At 40.8% G+C, this 25,048-nt stretch overlaps 1 protein-coding gene across 14 annotated transcripts in view; it reads right to left on the reverse strand.

Moving 5' to 3' along the window:
• The window catches only part of kcnma1a (potassium large conductance calcium-activated channel, subfamily M, alpha member 1a), a 125,643-nt gene that overhangs the window by 49,533 nt on the left and 51,062 nt on the right, over nt 1-25,048 (reverse strand). For all 14 annotated transcript variants that reach the window (XM_031873464.1, XM_031873447.1, XM_031873484.1 and 11 more), the window contains exons 3-9: nt 21,685-21,746; nt 10,811-10,904; nt 10,103-10,214; nt 3,948-4,023; nt 3,439-3,514; nt 2,362-2,532; nt 676-767 (exon numbers count right to left, since the gene is read on the reverse strand). In XM_031873464.1, the coding sequence (XP_031729324.1) occupies nt 676-767; nt 2,362-2,532; nt 3,439-3,514; nt 3,948-4,023; nt 10,103-10,214; nt 10,811-10,904; nt 21,685-21,746 (683 nt within the window). The remainder of the gene's footprint in view (nt 1-675; nt 768-2,361; nt 2,533-3,438; nt 3,515-3,947; nt 4,024-10,102; nt 10,215-10,810; nt 10,905-21,684; nt 21,747-25,048) is intronic.

The following is a 25,048-nucleotide window of genomic DNA, read 5'->3' on the forward strand; positions in this document are numbered from 1 at the left end:
AATTTCTACAGGCAAGACTGTATTAATGAGGGACTAGATAAGAAATAGGACAACACAAAGTACACAAATATATTGAATAGAAGCACCACAGGTTAGTACACTAAGTCTAAAATGTAGTAGTCATGAAAGCTCTATTTTCCGAATTAAATTAAAGCGCAACACAGGATGTTTCAAGGAGGACAGAGAAAGAAAATGAACGGCACACAAAAGACTCTGAGTGAAGGACAGATAGAGGCAGACAGAGAAGAGGACGAGGACAGACAGAGAGAGAGACAGACAGAGAGAGAGACAGACAGAGAGAGACAGAGAGAGTAAAAGGGCATGGACATGTGTGTCCTAATGGCCAAGGTCTCCAGTCACGCAGTGTGACTTGATGTTAATAAAGTAACTTTACTGTTCTAAAAAAAGTTAAGTTAACTAATCCCCAGTAACTATAAACTCCATGGGGGTGCACTTGAGTCACACAACCACACCTTGTCTGGATTCAAACTTACTTTCTGCCTCGTGTCGAGTTATAACTCCCTCCGTATTTCTTCCGATTAAGGATGAGAGCAGCAATTTCTGGCACGTAGCGAGCAAACATGGCCTACATGCATGGAACAGAAAAAAGAAAAAGGCATGCAGAGAGGGTTCCACCGCACACAGAAAGACAGCAGAACCATCTGGAATACTTACTTTCTCCCATTAACCGCACTATAGGAACCACCATATTTCTTTCGGTTTCCTATTAACTCTATGATTTCAGGGACGTAGCTGGCAAACATGGCCTAAGGAGAAGATAGAAGACAGAAGAAGAGACTAAAAAAGAGACTACTACGCCGCAGCAGGGTGGTGGGGAAACTGGTGCAAGAATCCAGATTTCTGAGGGGGGAAATATTCCTTTGCTATTGAAATCAAGTTAAAAACTCTCTCACTGTCTGAAGAGACTTGATAAACTTCGAAAATTGGAGCAAGATCTTCATATACCCAAAAATCTTGTTTTTGCTGTAAAAAAAAAAAAATAGCCCCCGTTTCTTAAAGGTAAAAGTTTAGGAACAGGTTTGTTCGGATGGAAAGAATTTTGTCACAGCTGATGAGTCTGTGACAGCACCCAATACCTTTCTGAATAGCAGACTTTTGGAAGGAGAATAAAAACCTATGTGCCATGTTTTGTCCAACAAACACAGATGATTTGGCAGGTTGATTTGAATAGGCCTGCCTGATGGTCCACAGCTGCAAAACACATTAAGACTCATTTGTTGGGCTGGAAAATGAGCTGGATGCATTTTGCAAAGTTGCACAGCCTGTTATCCTAGTGCAGGGTCGTGTTTAGTAAGTTTACCAGCTAACAATCACTGACACTCCTCGAGGCTAACATCTGCAATAAGAAACAAAGAGGTGCCCTTGCCCTTGTAAATACATACTTTAACTCGTACTTGGAAAGTGCACCTATCATCCATCAGCAGGAATAACGTGAAATGATGTGAGTTCAATATGATCCCTGGCTTTAAAATATCTCAAGCCTGAAGTCATTATTTAGCCATTATTCTGCTGGTGATAGGAAGCAGGCTGGGGTACGAGCCTAAAGACTTCCAGAGCTCTCAGCGCTGAGGAAAGACACATAACCTATCACCATGGCCACAACAAGGTACACATCCACACAGCTGCAGGTCATCAGTGCATAGTGATAGCTGGCCAAATAAATACACAACACAGCGACTGTGATTTGGCTAAATCCTCCACTTCGTTGTTAGAGAAGTTGGAGGAGGCAAGGTCTTCAGTATGTGTATACGAGGTGTGTGAACACCCATGCATGCCTGTGCTTAAGGTAATGTGCAAGGGGCAACCAATCGGGACGCTAGATCGGAGGAAGGTGAGCGGGTCGGATTGGGAGGGTGCTGTTGCTATGGTAACAGTCAGGCTGGCCTAAGCCTCATCTCCCTGCCCCTGTGTTTGTTGGAATTGTGGGAAGAGACACGGGAGGAGGGGGTTTGTCCTGAAACCGCGACAGCTTTTAAGAGAACAGTAACATTATCAGACAGGAACTTGCACTCTTATCAGACAAATACAGGAGTGACACGTGAAGGGGAGGGGACGAGGGAGCACGTAGTACTATAACTACATGTAGACGGGATACAGCAGGCTAAACAGGAGGGGACAACTTCACTATGACAAGTAAATAACATCCACCGGGACAGGCGACATAGTTCTAACATTTCAAAAACAGCACTATGCTTGAATATCATACAATAAACTAAATCATTTAAATTCATTGTTCATTAATGTATCATGTTCAACAGTTGTATACAGTCTATTGATGGGGACAGGCAGGATTTAGGAGGGGATAAGGGGAGCGAGGGAGAAAGAAAAGCCTGATTTTACCAAACCACCGAGGATGAAGAAGACCATAAACAGGCGCCCCAAGGTGGTTTTTGCATAGACGTCCCCGTAGCCCACTGTAGACATTGTCACCATCAGCAAGTAGACACATTCCCAATAGGAAAGTGACTGGGAATTCTGGAAGTTTTCCCAAGGATCCCCTGAGTTTTCCACCTAAAATGGAGATGGGAGCGGGAATGAAGGACAATTAGAGATGACTCTCACCACAAGTCTGTAAACATTTTATAAAAGAGGTTCAGACAAAGCTTGCAGAGAGAAACTATTTGATCAAGTTTGATTAAATCCAGCTACAGATGCTGATGCATTCATCTTTGTTGAGTCATCCAGTATATTCTTTATATATATATTGAGCTAAGACTACCATCTAGTGGTAAAACAGCTTGATGCTCGACTGAGTTGTCGGGCAGAGCTACAAATACACAATGAATACTCTACAGGAATTTCAAAAAAATGTCACTCGACAAATATTTGTGTTTTTTTTCTAATTATTTTTTCTTGAACAGTTTGACAGTAGATTATGACAGGAGAAATGGGGAGCGAGGAGGCATACAAATAAAAGTCTCACTCACACTCCAACACTCTTCCTTGACTGTTAGGTCACCAGGACACCCAACCTGTGTTTTATATTAATAACATTATCTCTTGCCTGTAGAATATATCTCTGTCAGAAAAGTTATATGTTCATTCAAATTGTAAATCACAAAAATATATGAATCCAAAAAGTGAGGTATACAGATTTTAAATTTGGGAAAAAAATCAAAGCACTGGTATCGGATCAGTACTAGGTATTGGCAGTAACATGAGTTAAGTTACTGGAGAAAACAAGTTGGATCAGCGCATCCCGACTTGATAAGAGTGTGAAACAATATCATTACAATATTATTTCTTGCAGTTCATTCTAAAGTTGGCTAATTGTTTACAATATTAATAATTAGACAATTCGACAATTTGATTTTGAAGTGTGACGTGTCACAGTTGTATTGTCCCGGTTCCTCAGTTAGCATCCTCACTGGCTCATTAATCACTAGACCTTACTGGTCCTCACATCTGTCCACTTACCAAATGTATGAATCCAGCTGCTGTGAGCCATGTGCTTATGAAGATGGAACACAGGTTCACTAGCTTGATGGAGTTGCTGGGATGAAGAAGAAGAGAAACCTTGAAACTCTCAAAGACGTTAGACCACAATGCCAGAAAAACTGAGACTTGTGAGCTTGAATCCAACTTCCGAGGAGGAGGATGCTTAAAAAGATGGCCACTTTCTAAACCTTTGCTATCTAACCCTGTTTATGTGCCAGTATAGTTATGGTACACAGGTGTAAGTATAGTGTTATGTTTACATACAATGTGAAAATGTTATTTATATCACACCATAAAAAAAACATACAATTATGATACCTCATAAAATATGCATGTAGTTTAATACAAATTTAAGCAATTACTACCACATACTGTATATGACAATGACATGCAAACCAACCTGGCTTTTGCACACAGCTACTGCAGTGAAGATATTATTCTATGTGGTTACGATTCTTGTCAATGAATGAGAAAAGCTTTATTCTTACCTTGTTTTCAGGATATTCAAAAACTGTAGAATTTCCGAAAACTGTATCAATCTTAGTGCTCTCAGAAATCTTAAGCCTGTGAGACAGAGACACAGAAAGAGAGAAATTAGCATAAATGTGCATAAAGAACATCTGATGGCAACATTCAATTCACATTCAAATCTACTCATATAAGTTGGATGTTTTCTAAAATATCTTTACAGTAGCACCAGAGAGACAGAACAGTGGCAGATATGAAGAAAGACAGCTGGACACAGACAACATGTATTTAGCAATGATGGTACAGCACAGCGCCATAGGATGCAAAATGTAGTCTGCGACACACCAGGATATGAAACGGAAGAAGTAGACACTTTATTCTAGAGATGATGCATTGGAATTATTTATGCATTCATACAAGTTAGGAGGAACATCATGTGGCCTACTTTACATGAGCCTCAGTCTGCATCCAAGAGCATCTCGCTTAGGGATTAGAGAACAATGCGACACCTGCATCATTGTCTTTTTTACATAACGCGACTGATCCAATGGAACGTGTGTATTCGCGTCTGTGCCTACGTGTGTCAGTTTGTGTCCCATTGAGACGATCTTTACAATAAGTTTACTAATTGCAAATGTAGGACAGTGGCCATATGCTCGTCAGCAAACATGTTTTAAAGACCAGCTAACTCTAATAGAGTAACACGTTATCTGCATAAATAAGGTACTAAACTAATTGTGTGCACCCCTTCCAGATAATACATGTCTATTCACTTCCACCAATGCCCTTACCCCAGATGGAGAGGATGCGCAAACAGGACCACACTGAATGATACAGTCCTGTCTGCCTTTCCTTTTGCTCCTGTCCATGATGGCCCTGTCTCTCCCTGTACCCATTCTGAAAAAGATCGCCACAGGACTTCTTTCGCCTCCACGTCTCTCGGATGGGCTCCAAATTAGCATTAGCAGTCGATATATACGAGAAGCTTAGGAGGAATCATTATTTTAGAATCCCGTCCAAGGAATTTTCCTTTTTCTTCTTGCCAAGAAAGGAATTAAAAATTGCTGATCCAAAAATATTTGGGGCCTAGTATTTCAAAAGCACCTCCAGAAAATGACAAGAGATAATTCCTCAGACTTTACTATTCTGTAACAAGCTAATCTTCCTCAGTGCAGCACCACAAAAGTTAAAAGTTCCTTGTAAAGAAAACAGCTATAAATACTTTGAAATCGATGGTCGCTGCTGCAGACAGAAGAGCTAAATAGACAGCTAGAAATCTATTGTTTGTTTAATCATACCAGCCTTGCCAGGGATTGTGTCTCAGTAAGCAAAATGTCAGCTCTAATATATGTGTTGTTGTTTTTTTTTCATTTTCGTTAGCGTTAATCCTCACCACCCAAACAGATTTACCTTTCCATGCCCCTTTTAGTACTTTACTTTCAACCCTTTGTAAAGCTTTGTCTCCATCAACACACAGCTGTGTTGAACCTATTTTCAAAGAAACAGTCTGAACCCTGCCAGGGATTAGCAGAGATGAAGATAAAATGAAAACGCTGCAGAACAAAAACAGTAATCCTGACACTTTGATGATAGTTAGAGTTATTGGACAATCCAGGGCTGAGGTCATTTCCACATGAAAAAACTTTTCGGGATTAGGGATCCATTCTTTAATGAAAACCTTTCAAAAGGTAATTTTAACATGACTTCCAAATATTTTAGAGAAGTAATGCCTCTCAGTATACACCCACTTCATAAAAGCACACACACAAAATCTTTATACAACTAATTATGTTACTGTTTTGTGTAAAATCAAGTGCAATGCCATGAATGGCTTTAAGGACAAAAGTGTGCGCCATTGTCCGAATTTGTAAAAATGTTTGCGTCTTGTCCCTCATTGACTACAGGCTTTTTACACCGTCTTGTCTTTAAACAAGTGTCGGACAACATGTCGTGCTCTTTTGTTGATTTAAAGCATACATCGTCCTTAATTAAGATTAAACCTGTCTGCCTAAATAATGTCAGTAAAATGACTCAGCTACGACATGTATCGTAAGTCTATTGAGTTGTCTAGTTACAATCAATGGTGGCAAGTCACAAAATACATTTAATCAAGTAGTTTACTTAAATGCAATTTTGAGGTACTTGTAACAAAGTATTTTTACTTTAACATAAATATGATGAGTACTTCTCTCACCACTTGCTATGACAAATTGATTATGGTACTACATTGAAGCAGTTGTTTATGTCTGTGTATTAAATGAAATCGTGGAATTCTCAAGTGCATAAGCGGATTAATTCAGCTATAGCCAGATGCTCATTCAAAAAGGGTTTTCTGGTCTGTGCCCACTCTGGCTTCATTGAGGATTTGCGAGCCGAAGTCACATGTTCTAGCAGAGCAGCCTACTGGGACCTTTTATCAATCACCAGTCTGGGATTTTACATCTGGGATGATACCGACAGTCAACGAAGCCATGGATTAGATTATATGATGCTATGCAGCACTAACACACACACACACACTGCTAGTGTAGCACTGGTTCTTATGTCATGCTGGATAGACAGCACGTGCATATTAAATTCAAACACCAGCAACACATTTTTTCAAAGCTTACAACTCAACTCATTGCCTGTGCAATAATGCAACATGCAATACCGTGACAAGTGAGGAGCCTGGCTGCAGCAAAAAGGCTTAAACTTCCCAAAAATTAGCTTCACTCTCTTGACTGTACATGGTGGCTTCCTGCCAGCGACTGAGGGCCATATAAGGCAGATGCACTTCAGTAAGCCTCTTTCAGCAGGAAAACACAAGCGACCATGAAACAGTATACTAAAGCACCACTAGGGGGCAGTAACAGGCTAGAATTAGAGCCATGCCTAAAGGCTATGCCAGTATTCTACATTCTTAAAGCAAGTGCAGCTTCACATCAACGTTTAGGTTGCTACCACAAAATCAGAGTACAAGTACAATTAATCTCTTTGGAGTACAAAATGATCTTACAATAAACTCATGATGCCATTTACTTAAAAAAACGGTTCCGTTTCAAAAACAACCACAGCCAGCATTGTTGTTCCTTGTGTTTTTTTAATGACCAAGGAGTAAAGTTAACCAGCAGGGTGTGAGAAATGGGGCTCAGTTGCAAGATGAGCTACTAGCATCTTTCCACCAAATGCTAATCCTACATTGCTAGGACTCTCTTCAGAGCAATGCTCAGTTCTTTACAACCCCCCTGGCTTCCTCGAACAAAGCCTGCTAAAGAACGGTATGTACACACTTAGCTAAATTAAAGTAACACCAACTAGATTAGTCCATTGATTATTAGAAAAGCCATAATGGCCCTGTCAAGCGTGAGGATATATATAGGGGCAAATAGTTTTTAGGGAAGTGTAAATGTAATTTATGTATCAGGGAATATCAAAAGTTACCAAAGGAAAGCAGCATCAGTAATATGGCACTATATCTGGACATTGTCTCAGAATATTATACTGCTTACTTGTGCTTATTTTCCTGTCACAACATGGTACTGTATGTCCTAATTCCATAATAATATAGGATAGAAACAGCTGATCATGATTCCCTGTCCTAACACCTGACAGACACTTTCAGCACCCCATTAGCATTCTGGAAGCTACCACCAGTCCGTTAGGTATAACCATATCCAAGTGCACACACTGTTCATTTTATAACTGAGGCTTTGCACCACTGTATGCAGCCTTAAACACATGTATAAGTACACCACCAGTGAACACATAAGCCATGCCAGTGGGAGTTATGTTACTATAAAGCTCTGTGGTTACAGTATATATGTCAAACACTGCAAAAATAAACATGCTCTAATGTTTGATGGACATGCAACCTGATATATTGTCCTTGCAAAAAAATAGTCCACAACAACTCACACTGCAGCTGTATTGTATATAAAAGGTGTCTTCGCTTTCTACATCACGCATGTGCAGGATATTTAATGATCACAGGTAACTAATGACTGCAGAATGTCAGGCAGCAGCCAGACCATCCTTTCACAGTCTTTCATCATCCTCATCAAGGCCCCAACACCAACGGCTTTCTGGGGATGAGATGAGGACACCTTACATCATGAATACCAGAAACCAGATTACTGGACTTGGCCATATCTAATTCATTACACAGCTTGTTCCCTGTGAAATTCATGGCCATCGTAAGCCTCTTAAGAAAACTTTAGCACCTCAGAGAATAGACTTTCACAGTTTCATATGACTTTTTATATTACTAGATTTAGTGATTCCAGTGTGCGTGTGAAAATAAAGACAGTTTAGAGTCTAGTTTATGTCATGCAATTAGGGACAATTAAGGTTTATTTCAACATCTTACTTTCATAGTTTTGGCCATCATTTCTATCAGGTATAATAAGATTGATATTGTATATAAGACAAATTGAGAATCAATTGATTTAACGTTTAATTAAAAAAATGAATCTTCTCAGCACCCAAGGTAAAGTCTTATTTTTGTTTGACCAACTCGGAAAACCCAAAGTTATTCAACCTACAATGTTTCAAAACACAAAAGCAGCAAATCCTGACATTTGAGAAGCTAAAACCAGTGAACATTTGGCATTTTTGCCAGGAATGATAAATGGAATATTTTAAAAAGTCACTGATTAATTTCCTGCCACTCTACCAATCAGTTCATTTACAAATCCTTACTGCTCTAGTTTATAATAATCTAATCTCTTATTTTGAAGTAAGACTTAAATAAGCACAGCCAAAATGTTGGTCAAATTCTACGACTGCACAGGAAAAATGTGTGCAAATAACATAGTAGGTCTAATTTGTCAACGTAAATTTGGCTAACCTAGAGATTTGTTTAAACCCTGTATGATAAATGTGTTGCTCATGTTTCCTTCCCAGTTTGACATCTTTTTTGCAATATTATCCAGTTCTCATATCTCAGAAATATAGTTATTGCTAGTTAATATTATGGACCTTTTTCACAGCAGACATTTTGACTTGCCATAGCAGGAAAAGCACATAAATTACTAATAGCATTAACAACAGCTCCATTCTGTTCAAGTGTGCCTGTAAACCATGACAGTGTGACAGCGAACCAACAGGACCCTGAAACAGGCGCCTAATTGGAATTCAGCCATCATTCATTTTAATACCTCTACATGCTTTTCCTTGGGTCTATTGAGACACATTTTGACAAAATAAGAGAGAAAAAAAACAGGATCTTTACTCTTCTTGAGATAAATGTGAACAGTATCTAGCTCCATATGTCTAAGTGTTTTCTGCTTGGAGAACCTAAACTCCTTTGACTATATTTCATACAATAGCTCATGTTCTGACATAACAGCCTTGGTGGTCCAATGTCATGCTCAGCTAAACTTTGGATTAGCAATCAGCTGAGTTGTAAATTAAGTATTACCATGTAGTATATATGGTTGTGAAAGTACGTTTTAAAATTGGCAGTGCACTCGAAAAAGAATACAGCTACAAAGAAACTACTTTTACTGCAGTGTAATTTAGGCCACAATACTCTGAATGCACTGAGAAAAGTAGGTCGTTACGTAATGCAGGTTAGGGTGTTTTCCAGTCTGCTCATGCGAGAGAGTGTGTATGGAAGTGTGTACATGTGTGTATGGGGAGAACACATGCTTTTCCATGTGCATTTTTTTGTGTGAGTGTGAAGGAGCCCATTAGATGGCAGTTATGGACCGCTGTGAGGTATTCCAGGTGCAACGCAGCAATTACCAATAACACACACACACAAACACAGACGCACACACACACACAGAGCCACAGCCCATTTCTGAGTTACTCTCACTCTCATTAGCCAATCCACTCTGCTGTGTTCCCTGAAACATCAGAGGAACCCAGCCCTGTCACTTTCAATGATGAGGGAAAGTTGACTGCAGCCCAAAGCAAGAGGGCCTTGGAGACACAGTCCCAGTAATGGGGAGACAGAAGGGGGACTGAGAGGCAAAGGGAGAGATAGGGAGTGATAAAAGGAGGGGTGACATGTGAAGATAGAAGGCAAAAAAAGAAATGGAAAAAGAGGAGTGGAAAGACGGCGGTGTTGAGAATAAATATGTGAAAAACAGTATGAGAAAGCAAGAAATAATCAGGCTAAACAGTGAGAACGAAGGAGAGAGTCAAAGCGAGATAGAAGGAAACAGCTGAAAGAGACATGCAGACTTACCGAGCCAGCTTCTGTTCAAGTAAACAGAAACGAACACGGGAGGAACCGTGAAGAAGTCGACCACTGAGTTGACCTCCAGCCAAAACCACAGCTTATCATTTGCCGCTATAAACTGTCAAAAGAAAAGAATCAAGAATTTTTATTTTATATACGAATTGCTACCTCTCCACCACAGCCCACCATTCAAACTGCATGCTATGTCTCCTTTCTGACATCGCTGACACACCGTATAGAATGACAAAAGCTTCACCCCACTTGCTGAGTCATGCGAGCGGTTGGTGGTGTAAGCAGCTTATGAGTTTATTCATTCATTCATTCAGGACGGCAGGCTTGCGTTTGCACCACTGGAATGCTGCACTGGCATGGCAGCCATGCTAGCAACAGCATTACATCAGTGTCAGTTAAAATTAAAGGCATTCTGTGTGAGTATTCATTGGTGTCTGTCTATTTGTAAGCATTGTTGGTTGTCCTGTAAAAAAAAGCCGATGAAAAGATTCAATATACTGGGATGTGGGTTGAAAATAATATAACTTTTGTAGGATGCTATATATTTGAATGTATGTAAAACAATGCATGCCTGCATGTCTGTGTGCATATTGTTTGTGCCAGTGTGTTTGACAGCATGTCTGTGTACGTGTACAGTGAATGCAGGTACGAGTGAGTGTATGCTTGTTGTGTGCACGTGTGAGCATGCAGGTGCCAACTTACCCGTAGGCCAAAATAAAGCAGGAAGAAGACGTTGAAGGCCATATCGATTTGTAACGTGAAATCTTTGTAGAAGTTCTGGCAGGATTCTATTGGACTAGAGAACAGAGAGAGAAACAAAACTTTTACTGGCATGAACTGATACTGATGAAGAGAAGGGTCTTTCATCTCTTTCATACCATAAACACACAGTAGGCAAACACCCGGGGACCCGGCCACATTCCCATGGAAGTAATGTCATTTCCTAGGCTTTTTTCTTTGTTGTTGTTTATTTTACAGTTAGTATATGAGTTTGATATCAGTATGGGGAATAAGTCATTATTTGAATTATTATTTGAATAATTTATGTCATATGCATTGAATGTGTTGTAACTCTGTTATGTTGTTCATTCTGTACACATGCTCTTGCTAAGGTCTCTTCCTTTTTTTTTTTTTACAGTTTTTCCTGTTCCGATGTGAGAGTCCTGGGATGTCATACTGTATGTGTACAGATTGTAAAGCCCCCTGAGGAAAATTTGTGATTTGTGATTTTGGGCTATACTAAATAAATTGAATTGAATTGAATGTGTGAAATCACAATATTAAAATACCATAATTAATAAATATCAAATATCACACAAAACATGTTTGCGATATGTCACAATATGCTTAATATATGCAAAACCACACGTATTGCATTGTTATGCATTACGTCAAACAGAACTCTGCATACATGTAACATGTAATTTAACTTTGTTAGTTTTTAATCACAGTTTATTTGGAGTTTGGTAAAACAATAATACAATACAATTCCGCCAAAAGAGGTTGACTTATCGTTCAGCCCTACATATCAGGATAATCATAAATGTATGCAGTGACTTCTCCCTTTTTTTCTTCAGAGATGCTTCTATGACCTCATCCTGATCACCTTTCCTCAGTTCAGCCCACAGGACTGATAAGAAACCGTTCTCTGGTGACAACAGTCAGCTTGAAGTTGTAACGGTCAAATGGTGGTGACCAATGCTGGCCATTTAAACTGACCAAACTAAATCCTTGCCTGTAAGGTATTTGACTGAGAAAACCGCTGTTAATGTAAATTAATTTGAACAAAATATGGGAGTCAAAACACTATTAATGACACACATTTTGTGATATGCCATTGAGTTTCAATGACATTGTGCAATTCCTCCTCTGAGCCCTAGGGGGTAAAAGACCCGCTGTCAACCAAGATACAGATGAAAGTAAAGTGAAATTGGTGGTTGCTTTCATGTGACAGTGCATTCAGCATGCATACATTAAGCAGCATCCGTCAAACATAAATATTCCAACAGATTTTCCCTCATATGACAGAGACGCCGCACGAAGAAAAAGACAGCATAGCTCTCTCCATTTAACAGAGTGGAATAGCGAGCGCGGTGTTGCTTAAAAAAAAAGGCAGATGATGATAAATGAGTCGTGATCTGTGTGGTCTGTCATGTAATCCGTCTTCATGTTTACCTTGTGATGATTAGCCATTAGAGGCAGTTTGCCCACCCTATTCTTCACTTGGTCACGGGCCTATAGCATTTTGCTACTGAGTAATGAGGAATCCCACTGCGGGAAAAACATGAATTTGCATTATTGTTTGGCTGACTATAGGCGACCTTCGGGAATGTACAGATTGGCAAGGGAACAACACACATGGCCATTGCAAGAGTACACAGTTACAAGTCCCATGTGCTTAAATTCAAACATTGAAGTATACATCGGTATGCATGGAGCCCATAGAGGCACAGTGTGAGATCCTGAGCAGAGCTTACTGCGTAACGAAAAAACCTCCAGAGGTAGAGAGGAGTGAGGCTTAATCATCTTCCAGTTAACATCAAACATGTTATCTCATGATCCATTATAATGGATGACTGAGTACAGACATGTTGGACGTATTGCTCCAAGAGGATGATCCGACTTCTCATTCATGCGTCTGCCTCGAGCATATCCTAAGGACTGATGTGATCTTTAAGATGATGTAGAACCCTGGCTCCAGTCCAGAATGATTAGAATGAGTCTGGTTTGTGCAGCAGTTGTTTAAAAACGAAAGTGACTTTTTTTGGTTGAAAGGCATTTTCTCATACAGTGCCATCAGACTTCGGACAGAGGCTAATTCGCTTCTGATCCCTGCACTGGGGAAACATTGATCTGGCCTAAATACTCAATTAATAACTCACCACCGGCATCTCTTCGTGATTCTGTAGGCATCGAACTAAACGCGAATGCTAAAACGATCCATAAATAATAAATTGAACCTACAGCCTAAGCATGCACAATATTCCTCACATCCGTCTACACAACACGCAAGCTCATGCTCACAAAGAAGATCTGAAGCCACAACCTCAGCTAACCTTAAAGTCCCTTGTGCAAGAGATTGCACACACCTACGCTAATACAAATGCACTTATGCACACACACACATACGCAGATGGTGCACACTGAAGACACCATTTGGAGTGGTCACTGTGGCATTTCCCCCTCAGGCCCAGCTCTGGCCTAATTCTGTACAACCGCTCATCTACAGTCACGTGACCCAAAGCATTCTCAATAACACAGAGGGAGCATGGCGGCACACAGCAGGAGCCGAGTGGTACATTCAATTTGTCTTGATTTGGCACTATAGGGCAGCACAATTGCTGCACTCTGAGAGCTTTAATTTAGTCATTTTTATAATCATTATTTAAAAGTACAGCTTATCATTAACTAAAGTAGTGGGAAGACACATCCGGCAGACATATGGTTTCTCTCTTAAGCTCAGAGGCACAATAGGAAATTAAGAGTTCATCTGTGCAGGGTGGGAGAGTTTTGCAGTCTATTATTGTGGAGCTGCTGTATGTGTTTTTAAAAAAATGGCTAAGCGGACTAAAAGGAAAAAACAAGAATGAGTTAGCTGCTGTTTATGTGGCAAGTCCTCATGTTTGAATGTGTCATCCGGCATGATAAATACTTCATAAACACAACTCTGCATTCAAAGGAACAAATAGAATGAGCAAACAAAGCAAATGGATACAAAATTAGATGTGCTGTATGAGTAGAGCTGTGACTCCTGTCACTTGTACACAAACAGCCTAATAGTGAGCCATCCATAACTAGTGCAGTGGCCGTTTGGAGGGCATCTGTAGTGGGCCAATTGCTTGGCTCCCTGTATTGCTGCTTGCAGAGGTTGTCGGGGGGGTGTGCACTGTTTGGAGCACGGGGCTGGTCGGAGCAGGCCGATTGCTTGGCCTCAAAGAAGTGCTGCTTGCAAAGTTGTCGAACACCACTCGTCGTTTATTGACTCCAGGGAAGTGAGGAAGCAAGAACAATCCATCAGCAACAGTGAACAGCAATCAATGAGCTGCCGTCTGCCCCCCCCCCCACTGCTGCACAAAGCGCCGTTCGCTTGTGTATTCAAAGTTCATCAATGTTGAACATGTGTCCAAATTTCACCAAATTAGACGCCGCACTCCCCTTGAGTCCCCAGCAATGCACCTGCCTGGTGTGAATTAGATTGGATGAGCAGTGTTTTCTGTTTCTATGTCTCTTTCCAACACGAAGAGCATGTAAGACCAGCAGAATTCCTAATTCCTGTTTTCAATGTCGCTTCACACGCCTCAATCACAAGGGATTCCTGACCACATGCTGCCAGTGTCCTGCAGAAAATAGATCTGCCCACCACAGTCCTTATTACTCCTTCAGCCCTGGCACACAGACTGGGGTTACAACATCCTGACTGACAGGAAGAGGAGAGAGGAAGAGGTGAGAGAGAGAGAGAGAGAAAGGAAGACGGCAGCAAGACACGGAGAGATAAAAGAGACAGGGAGAGAAGAGAGGCAGTGACAGTAAGAGGGCGAGGAAGAGGGGAAGATGTGACAGAGTGAAAAGGGAGGGGGACTGTGTTCCCAGAGGTATGCTCTATACTAGGCCATTGTTAGACGACAGGGACTTGATTCGCTATAAGACCAATAGATCAGTGGTGTCATGCCCTCACAACTGTCCTCTATATTTTAAAATTCTTCTTTAAAAAGACAAGTTACATGGTATCAAGCGGGATATCTTTTGTGCACCACAATTATAAATAATTGATTATATATGTAACAACAACGTATTTCAGTCGATTGGGGAAAAATCTGTCAAAACAAAAAGAAGATCCCCAAATAGCAGGAGAGCACTTTACAACAACAGCTTGAGTTTCACAAAGTTTTAGAGGTATACCTGAATGCACAATGAAGTCCTTGTTGGAGCCCACACGCTTTACCGTAAAAAAAAAGGTGATTTAGACACACGATGGATTTTAAGAGGAGATACATGCCCGCGGCTGAAATCGCCAAACAGTTCGCTGAGCCCAGTTTTCTCCACTGGTTCCTGCAGTTTCTATTTCTTCTGCAGCCTACACACTGTAGTTTTTTTTTTTTATGTCAACGATGTGTTCATTGTTTATTGTTCATTTGTTGGCCATGGTGTCTCAAAGAGTTCAGCTGCAGGCTAACAGAAGGCTACGCTCTGCTGTTTTTGTTTTCCTTTAGATGCACACAAGTAGGCGTGGGGTGGAGAGAAAAACAATACTGGGAGAATCGCCGATCCTGCTTTTTACTTCGAAAGTCGAAATCGAAAGCTCATTTCGATTGTTTTTCAATATGATATACAGTATATATATATATATATATATATATATGATATATATATTATATCTGACCAGGTGCCTCTGGGAAAACGCAACCAGACAAGTAAAGCTCATTTGTTCACAAGGGCAAAGGAGTATGTTGATGATTTAGTTCTAAAAATAGTCTGAAACACCTTCAGCCAGTCAGCAGGAGCCAGCCCTTTATTAGCCCGCACATGACCTTGGCTAGCTGCAGGAGCAACAGCAAGGTTGCCCCCTGGGAAAACAATAAGAACTGCACACTGCTCCCGGCCTGACTAATGCTCACAACCACAGTGCAGCGCACCGAATCTGAGTCATTCTTCATATCTCACAAATGTCTTCTGCTCTAGTAAGCTCATAAGCATCTTAGAATTCAGAGTCTCCTTTGTTGGTGTTCCAGTCACCACATTCAATCAACACACAACCCAAACAGAACACTGATTTGAGCACAATAACTGAATGTCTAGCTTACATGCAGTATTTATTCTGAGGGTAGTGCGTGTATGTTTAGGGGACACAGCAGGGAGAGGTCTGTAAAGCTGAAAGAAGGCCAGGTTAGTATTTGATTGATTTAGGCCAAGGCACCATTACTAAAATAAGAAATACTTTAGCACCTACAAGGGCAATGGACAAATAAAACCTCTCCACAGAGGATAAAAATAGCGAACTCAAATGACTTGCATCCCGCTTCAAGCATTTCCTCTACAAAGACGTTATTTATTTTAGAGTCTAAAGGGGACGTTTGTGAGTGAAAATAGCACATCACGAAAAGAAACCAAAACTTCATACAATATGCTCAGCAATGAAACATATTTGAAGTTAAAATAGAGAGAGAGAAAGACAAAGAGAAAGAGAAAAAGAGAGAGAGAATAAGACAGCAACGTAAAAAGAAGCTCCATCTTTGCAAGAGAATAATTACACTTTGGTTTACAGTTAATTTATTCAGAAGCCAGCAGGAGCTAAACTACACACATCATATCACTCCTCTTTTTAAACCAATTAAGAGATAAAAACTGTAATTATGGGCCATATCGAGTGGTTATCAGCACATTGATTATTAATAACTTAAGTGTTATTTGTTACAAATCAAAAGTGGTGCATTTGGTAACAGTCTTCATAGAATGTGTATGTTTTTGTTTTTTTTAAATATTGAACTATCTGAGTGGAAGCTGAAAGAGTTAACGTGAATTGACACTGTGGTTTGACATTCCAAAAACAAAAAGAGCCACAAAGGCACTCATCATTTCAATTAAATCTCGGGTTTATTACGTTAACTGCATGTTTTGCTGTGTTCGTGCTGCAGTCTGAAAATAGCCCTTCCGCTCTGCATTGAGGGATATCAGGCAACTGCAACAGCAAATGGCCTTTATATATCGACACGATGACTTTGATAAACACTGATACCAGAAGAATGATCACATTGCCGAGGGACTTCGGTAATCTCTCCGGTAATTTTTTTTCATTAGACTTCAATCAATGCTTCACGCACTGAATCTGCATTTACCAGATAGAGTGACAGCCAGGGTAATGTTTCCCTCTCATTAGAATAATACCTGAGGGCTAACATGTTATACCGTCACACTGATGTTCAGCTAGACGGGACTCCAAATGTTGTCACCGTTCTCAGCTCATGCTCAGTCTCCACAATACATTGTTCCGTTGCACTCAAAAAAGCTTGTTATCCGGTGAGTGTGATGTTGACATTTCATATTCTCTCTTTTTTTCAGAGCAAATGTTGATAATAACTCGCTCAGTTAGATTCTCCCTGCCACTGTTTGTGAAAAGGTATAAAAGGCCATTTTAGGAAACGGCTGAAATGAGAAATGAGACATTTCTTTCTGCCACTGTTTGTGTATCTAATCTGTAGCCACTTGGGAATGGTATCAACTACAACGTAAGTCTACGCATGGCTACATGGTCTTCTCTGACCCACTTGGAGATTAAATCAATCCAGATCAAGGACAGGTCCTTATAAAGGTTACCCTTCATCGCCACAAAGTCTGCCGAGCTCGTCTCACTGCTCCTTACCCCATTAATTAGCCATCGGGCACTGTTTCTTTTTTCAGTGCGGACTATGATCTCACACTAATGCTAGAGTTACAGGCATAGGCTGCTGCTTATGAGGTCTCTGAGACAAGAGACAGAATCTGTGTGCGTCTATACATGTGCGCGAATCTGCGAGTTAACATGACTGTGCAAGTGAAAGCCTGTGTGTGTGGAAGGAAGGGGTCGAGAGAGGAGGGAAATAGAAACAGAAGTGGAGCAGGTACAAGGGCATCCCTTTAACAGCAGCCTGCAGAGACTGTGTCCTACATTCCTCTCTATTTGTTTCATGGGAGAACAGAGGTGGAAAAAGAAAGGATGAGGGATGAGCGATGAGCCAAGGTATTAAAGCAGATTCTGAAGGTAGGACGCAGTATCCTCCCATTTAAAATGTCACCAAAGTAGCATCAGTTTGGCGAGTAAAGTTTGCTGCAGGGGAACAGAAAAGGCATCATCTTTTCATACATTATCATGTCACTGTGGTAAACAACCACATTGTCAGAACAAACAGATGGATGGCCATTCTCAGGAAAGCCACATATTCATTCCCATTCATTCAAAAAACCTAACAACAACACGGTTGCCAAGTCAATGACTAGTAATCTCCGTGCTCAGCAAATTAACAATTCCCTCCTCTCAAACTCTGTCTACCTGCTTCCACAAAAGGCTTTGCAGGGTTTTTCTGTGGATCTTTGCTGCAGGATATTGAACAACAGAGCTCCTGCTGGAAAACCCCCACCTGTCAAAAGCTAGGAACAAAGCAGTTCCATCGTGCAGCCCCAGCCTCCTCAGGTCCAACCCACATGCCTCTTTTAGCTATCACCACATGGACTCAACCTTAATTCTTCCCATTACGGTTGCCTTTTTCACAGCCAATTTAAGAATGATGTTCACTTCATCCGATGGCCAAAATGGCAGTTTGACCATAAATCATTGAGCCTGAAAAGTTCATGGGTCTGTACCATAATTATTACCACGATAAGGCTGTCCTTTAACCCTGCGCTAATCGATTTCCTCAGTCATTAACATTTAGATCGGTACATCTGTAGAGCACTTTTAGGATATGAGTAAAGGGGTATAAATGTCAGTCAGATTTATGTACGCATGCAGCTCCTACACACAAGCTGATAAACAGCGAAAGAGTATATGTCAATATTGATGTTCTTTTGCAGAATGTTCTCGGAGAGAATGGACTTCACAAATGCAAAAAAACATAAGTTACACGTTTTACTTCGAGATTTCTTTGAGATACAACCCTGTGCCTTGTATTAGCTTTGTTGTTAACTATACCACTCTTTAGTTGTGGCAGCTAGTGTGGACGTGACATGATACCTGGGAACCATTTGTTCTTTAATGGCCCATATAAAGCATTTTGGATTATGTATAGGTTGGCAAGTTCCGACATCTTTGGGTGACAAATAGATTGTGGCAGAGATAACTAGAGACCATCTAGCGATGGGATCACAACAGCCACAATGCCAGGGGGCATTAAGTGGGGGCTGGGGGTGTTTGGCGCACTTGCTCGGACCTCGACCATCTTCAAACTGAACCTTCTCTTTAGTCTCAACGAAACACATGTAAAGTTTTGTGACTGACAGACATATAAACACCTAGAAAAGTACTCAAAAACTATTGTAGTTCCAGCTACAGTAGGTGTAGGACCACATTTGGCCATAATGACTCGCACACAAACACACTAAAAGAAAACAATACCATCCACGCGCTGTCACGGCTGGTAAAAAGAGGTCTTTGTCAGGAGACAATTTATAAAGATTTAGTGTCAGGTCAGTTTTACGACATGTAACAATGGGTGTAGAGCACATAAGAGGCCTCAGCTGTTGTAGTGAAAGTTAGGCTGTAACACAAGCCTGCCCCCCTTTAGGATGGCAAAGCCCCCCGAGTCGACTCAACCTGCTCTGGGTTGATCAGTTGTCCCCCTGAGAGGATGTACACACTCAAGTGACAAGCTCGAGCTAATCACGATGATGAGGGTAGAGAGAAGGCCTCAGCTTAATGGGAGCACTGACAGATCAGGGCAATGCCTCAGGGAAGCCGACTCACATAGAAATACACTCATAAGTGCACTGCAACGCAAGATACGAGGAAATACTACGTTGAGAGAAACTACAGCTTTGCACCAAACAGTGCTTTAAATTTTCCCCTGCAGGTTTGATTTTATGGCCTAGTACAGCTCTGCAAACCTTGAGCTTTCAAATGTCCTACTTTGTTCTGTCTTTCTATTGGATAGCTTGTTGTTTACACATCTGTCAATGGAAGCATACTCAACGGCTCAGGTTTGCCTGTTGATAGTGCCAAATTCATTCTAGGCCTCATTTATTTACAATAATATGGATATGTGGTCCGATGTTCCAGTGCCTTCCAATGAGGTAACTCGGGTGGGAGGAACATTAAATGTAACAGCACTGTACAAGAAGCCATTGACCCTGATTACACATTGAAGGTTTATTTTCACCCTAACTCCAATAAGAGCCTGTTGTCTGCATCCCAACAATTCTTTGTAGCTGCTGTTTGTATAGGATTCTAATGATTCATTGACGATTGACAATCATTCACATGGCCAATGTTTGATTGGGGTAATTACTTTGCATCCCTAGTCATCATCTGACTAGTAATTAGACACTTTTATATCAAGCATATTTGTCTCCAGAACCCCCTTTTTGCTTAAGAAAATGGCAGTGTTAGAGAGGAAAGCAAAGAGGGTGAGATATATTAGGGATGAAAAAGGAGAAATGGAGATGTAGAGGAGGAAGTAAAGGTTTTTATCCTGAGGTATACATGGATGACTGGAATCATGCCAGGAATAATTTCCCACCACTGCTGAGATAAGGCTGTACAAGTTGGATTTTGGATTAACTTATTTCGACAATTTTACATCTCTATCCCTGTTTCAGACTCTCTGTTCCCGCAGGGACCGGATTTCAAAGGTATTGTTTTAAAGCTTGCCATTACGTAAAGACAACGTCCTGCACAACAGCCAACAGAGGAATGAATAGGATGAAATAGAATGATACATTACCAGGTCAATATGTCATGGTCCTTTTTGCAATCAACATTCCATAACTGCAGGCACAACAGCTAAGTTTGAGGCTTCATTTTGGTAAATCAGTGGTGCATGAAATACTGATAAGTCAAAGGCGCACAGAGTTAGTGTGTTGAGCACGGCAAAACAGCTTTGGTTATTTCACTGCCAGAGGCACATGCACAACAACTTCCACATAATTGGAAACAATAAATTGCCTCTTTTTCTTTGATTTGAAAGCAGTGCACTCTGAACCATGGTGCTCCAAATGTGAAGGGAACGGTCTACTGCAGAAGCTTCTGATAACTGTAGTCAGGAAGTGGAGAATTGCTATCAGCAAAGATACAGCATAGCGTAGCACCTTAAAACAATGTGCCTGAGAGAGATAACACATTTGATTGTGTTCTGCTGTTTCAGCATTTAAAACATTTAACCCCTTGGCATTACATATGAAGAAACAATAGAATAGATTTTGTGTACTTAATGGTACATGTCAAAATAGTTTTGCTGTTGAATATAGAGTTGAATGTTACTACTGTACACATGAACCATATCACACCACCAATCAAAATTAATTGGGCTAAGAAAAATGTCTTCACCTGCCCCTCTTCTGTTCATCTTTCCCTGATAATGGAGCATCTACGAAGCACAAACTCAGACCTCAAAACATTAAAAATCCAAACTATCTCTTTCAAAAGGTAAAGTTCGGGTCTGGATGGTGTGAAAGTAGCTGCAGTGGTTATCGGAGAGATTCCAGGCCTGTCTCTGGGTGACTGCCAGCCAGGGATATGCATAAACTGACCATTCACACACACTCACTTACTCACACAGAGAACAACTACCCAACACATGCAGGATCTGCCTGTCTCTGTTACCATGGAAACTGCCAGGCCTCCCATTGAAAAATCTTCTGCTGCAGATGTGTGTGTGTGTGTGTGTGTGTGTGTGTGTGTGTGTGTGTGTGTGTGCGTGCTGTATATGTGTGCATCACGGCTTGTGGGGGAGTGAATATGTGCATTTGCATTTCGGAGATTGCAGTGTGTGGAGATGAGTAAGGACTCGCAGAGTTCAGTTTGTGTCTATATTTCATCAACAGTAAAGCTGCTGGAGCATGTGTGAAATTTCAAATAATTTCAGTGAACATGTCATAAAATTGATACTTACTCTGAGGAGTCTATGAAGTATATTCCGAGGGCCCCGATGCTGAGCGCAAAGACTAGCACCACCTGAGGAGATAAAGCCACAGACAGAAGAGAAATTACTTTTATGCAGAGCGCAGCAAGTCTTGTAACTGTGCTCATTAATGCACTCTATAGTAAACAAAGTATTCAGCTGGGGACACTATAGGAAACGCTAGTTACAGTATGTGTAATTAAACAGCGACTTGCCTCCTGTGGGTTGCAGAACATTTTCAAAAAACATGAGCTTAATAATGAATGCCCACCCTCATGTCAGCAAATACAGCCTATTAAATACAGGCGGAGTCCAGCCAGAACAATCATAGGAAGCAAAAAAAGGACACACACGTGTGTGTGTGCTCAACTGCACAGCAGAGCAGCGACAATGTGTTGGGGGTGTTGAGAGGAAGTGCTTAGTGTTGACATGCACTCCTCAACTGCTACGCTGAGTCAGTGCTTGCATTGTGTGAGATTGTGGCCCTGCTGGCCCGTATAATGTTTCAGTGACTATATACAGTATGACCGGCAAGGTAAGGCCACCTGCGGAGCTATGGCAGCAACACCTGAGTTGTGCATCTAAACAATATCTTTATTAAACAATGTCTTTTTTTTATGATTAATGAAAACAACCAAATGGGCGCAATTGTTACAGTTAGTGAATTAATTTAAATCAGACCAGACTATAAATGCCTCTTGATATCATATCTTGTAAAAAAAAATACCTTGTCCACAATATTACTCAGTCATATCTTATGTATATTCATTTTGTGTTATATTATATATTATATAGTCGAAGGCTTCGAATAAGCCCAGTGGGCTTTCTGCCTCTTCGTGCACTGTGATATTATTTATCTCTGTTATTTTTTTGTATTTTTTAAATTGTGCAAACTTAACTGAACTAAATATCAGAAAACTGAACAAGAAATTAAATAAAAATATCTTATCTAGTATATACTTGATGACACAAAACGCGAATGTATTACATACTGTAGCATCACAGTAAAATGATAGAATTATAAAAAATAAAAAAACTTTTTTTTAATAAAAGCTTTTACTATAGAGCATAGTATAACAAACAGAAATATTCAAATTTGGTGTTGTAGATGTAGAAAAATGATGACCTATTGGGATATTGCTTTCCGTTATGATCATCATCATCTTCGCAACAGCTGACCAGCATAGCCATGCACAATAGCTCCTCCCCTGGAGGGATCTTTTCTCCATTCAATCCATCTCACAATAGGAGCCCACTGTCCCTGGTGATTGTGCCATTCATTATTTATGATGGGACCTTGATTACTTTCCTATGATGGTCCTTTGGATTGATCCTATGCATTGTGACTGAGGTATTAAGTAAGAAAAACCAATCCCCCCCATGTATTTTTAATCGTTTGCTGCTTGAATGGAGGACGATGGCAATCCTGGCCACATGCTTGTCTAGGATCAGAATAAGCTTGCAAGTCAACGACATCAATGATGTTTCACACAAAAGAGATGGGGAGAAGGCTCAAGCTGAAACTCTACGATAACATCAGGCTTTTTGAATGAAAGGGAAGGGAGTCAGTTGACTGAAGGACTTTCATTAGCTGATCCAAACAATGCCCTGTCAATACAGGAATAAAAATATGCATTTGTTTCCATTAAGGTGGCATAGAAGCACTATTATGAATCCCACTGCTCTTCTTGGCAAGAACGGCCCTGCGTAGCTGGTAAAGGCAGAGACGATTGATTGATGTCAGGAATTGACCTTCCAGTAGTTAGGGTCAGGATAGCTAATTGGTCGGGGCAAAGGACCAGAGCAAATCAGGTTACCAGTACCTCTGCAAGCATGGACGCCTCGCCAATCATAGCACTTGAATGCTGCACAGAGCAGGTCTTGCCAAGAAGAGCACTTGGGATTCATAATTAAATGGCACAGAAGGCTTATAGTGAGATAGTATTTTGCAGCTGCAGGCTACTAGTTTGAAAAATAAAAATATCTGGGGTTGTAGAGTCAGAAAGAGGTGGTTGACGTTGCATTGTGGTTAATGTAGACACCAGGTTTTGATAAGGTAGAAGAATGCATGGAATAAATAGAATCCCTGTGGTTGTGTTGAATCAATTTTGACTTTTTTTTATATATATATTCACATATTTTAGACCCCTGTTTTAGAGAGAGAAGGAAATTAAAGTTCGACACAACCACATTTCACAAGATGGGTGGACTTCATCATATCTACGTTGACTTGACTACAAACGAAAGCTGTCCTTTTCTGTGAAACTCGACACTGTCAGACCTCCTCACATGGAGAAGCACAGTTTCCAGCATTGCCCTTCAATGTTATGTGCAGGCAATGCATATAGATGCATACACTGACATTTTTCTTGGAGCTAGTTTGTGCTTCTACTGCCTATGGTAGTAGCAGGGTCATAAGGGTCGAGGAAGAGAAAGGGAGGAAGAGAGGATGGGAGAAAAGACCAGAGAGAAGAATAGCTGAGCGGTGGTTGGTTGCTGAAAAGCTGCGCAGTGAACAGTGAACACCCAGCGATGAGCTGAGGAGATAAGAAGCGTCATCTTAAACTGACCCAGTTATTCAGCTGTGAAAGCTGGTCCACCCCTCCATCCCATCCCCCCACCCTTTCTCCCTCTCTCACACACTCCCTCTCTCTCTAAGTCTACCACTCACAATGTCTACGAGGGCTAGCTGTCGACCTCAAACCCACAATCTACAAGAATGGTGATGGCAGAGGGGCATTCCCTCCGCCTACGAAAGAAAGTGAGAAATATAAAAAAAGGATCGCTAAATATAGCTGTTGCTGCATCTGTAGTAGTTGTAAATGACTTAATGGGGCTGTTTATACAGTATGCAGATGAATGATTCACATTTGGTAAGATGACACGAGTGAGTCAGTCGACAAACTGGTCGGCATCATGTCAAAGGAGCAGCATTCGGACGTGATGTCTACGTTTTCTCGTTAATAGCCGTGTAGGTTTTCATTGGCTTACCCTTTCTATATTTAAAGTGCAAAGCTTAATCTGTCAGTTGTTTTCCGAGGTGCACTTTACTTTTCACTTTCCATACTGGAAGAGTGGAAGTGTAAAAGAGGGTGTGTGTGTGTGTGGTGCACTTCAATGTGTGCGGGCTTCAAGTTCCAGTATTGCAAGTGGGCTAAATGTGGCAGCTCTCACATGGCACTGTTAACGCATAATAACATGTAATAACTTAAATGTAGGCTGGTAACACACGTGCAAGTCCGACACTCTCACTTTAGTTGACAGTCTAAATAATTCTGAGAGCTCATTTGTGAGGTACCCTAAAACTAAATCATTTCACACAAGACTTCCACCTCCAACACGGATCCTGTCTAAA

This window comes from Anarrhichthys ocellatus, unplaced genomic scaffold (assembly GCF_004355925.1).
Source record: "Anarrhichthys ocellatus isolate YVR2014 unplaced genomic scaffold, GSC_Weel_1.0 scaffold3, whole genome shotgun sequence".
Lineage (NCBI taxonomy): Eukaryota > Metazoa > Chordata > Actinopteri > Perciformes > Anarhichadidae > Anarrhichthys > Anarrhichthys ocellatus.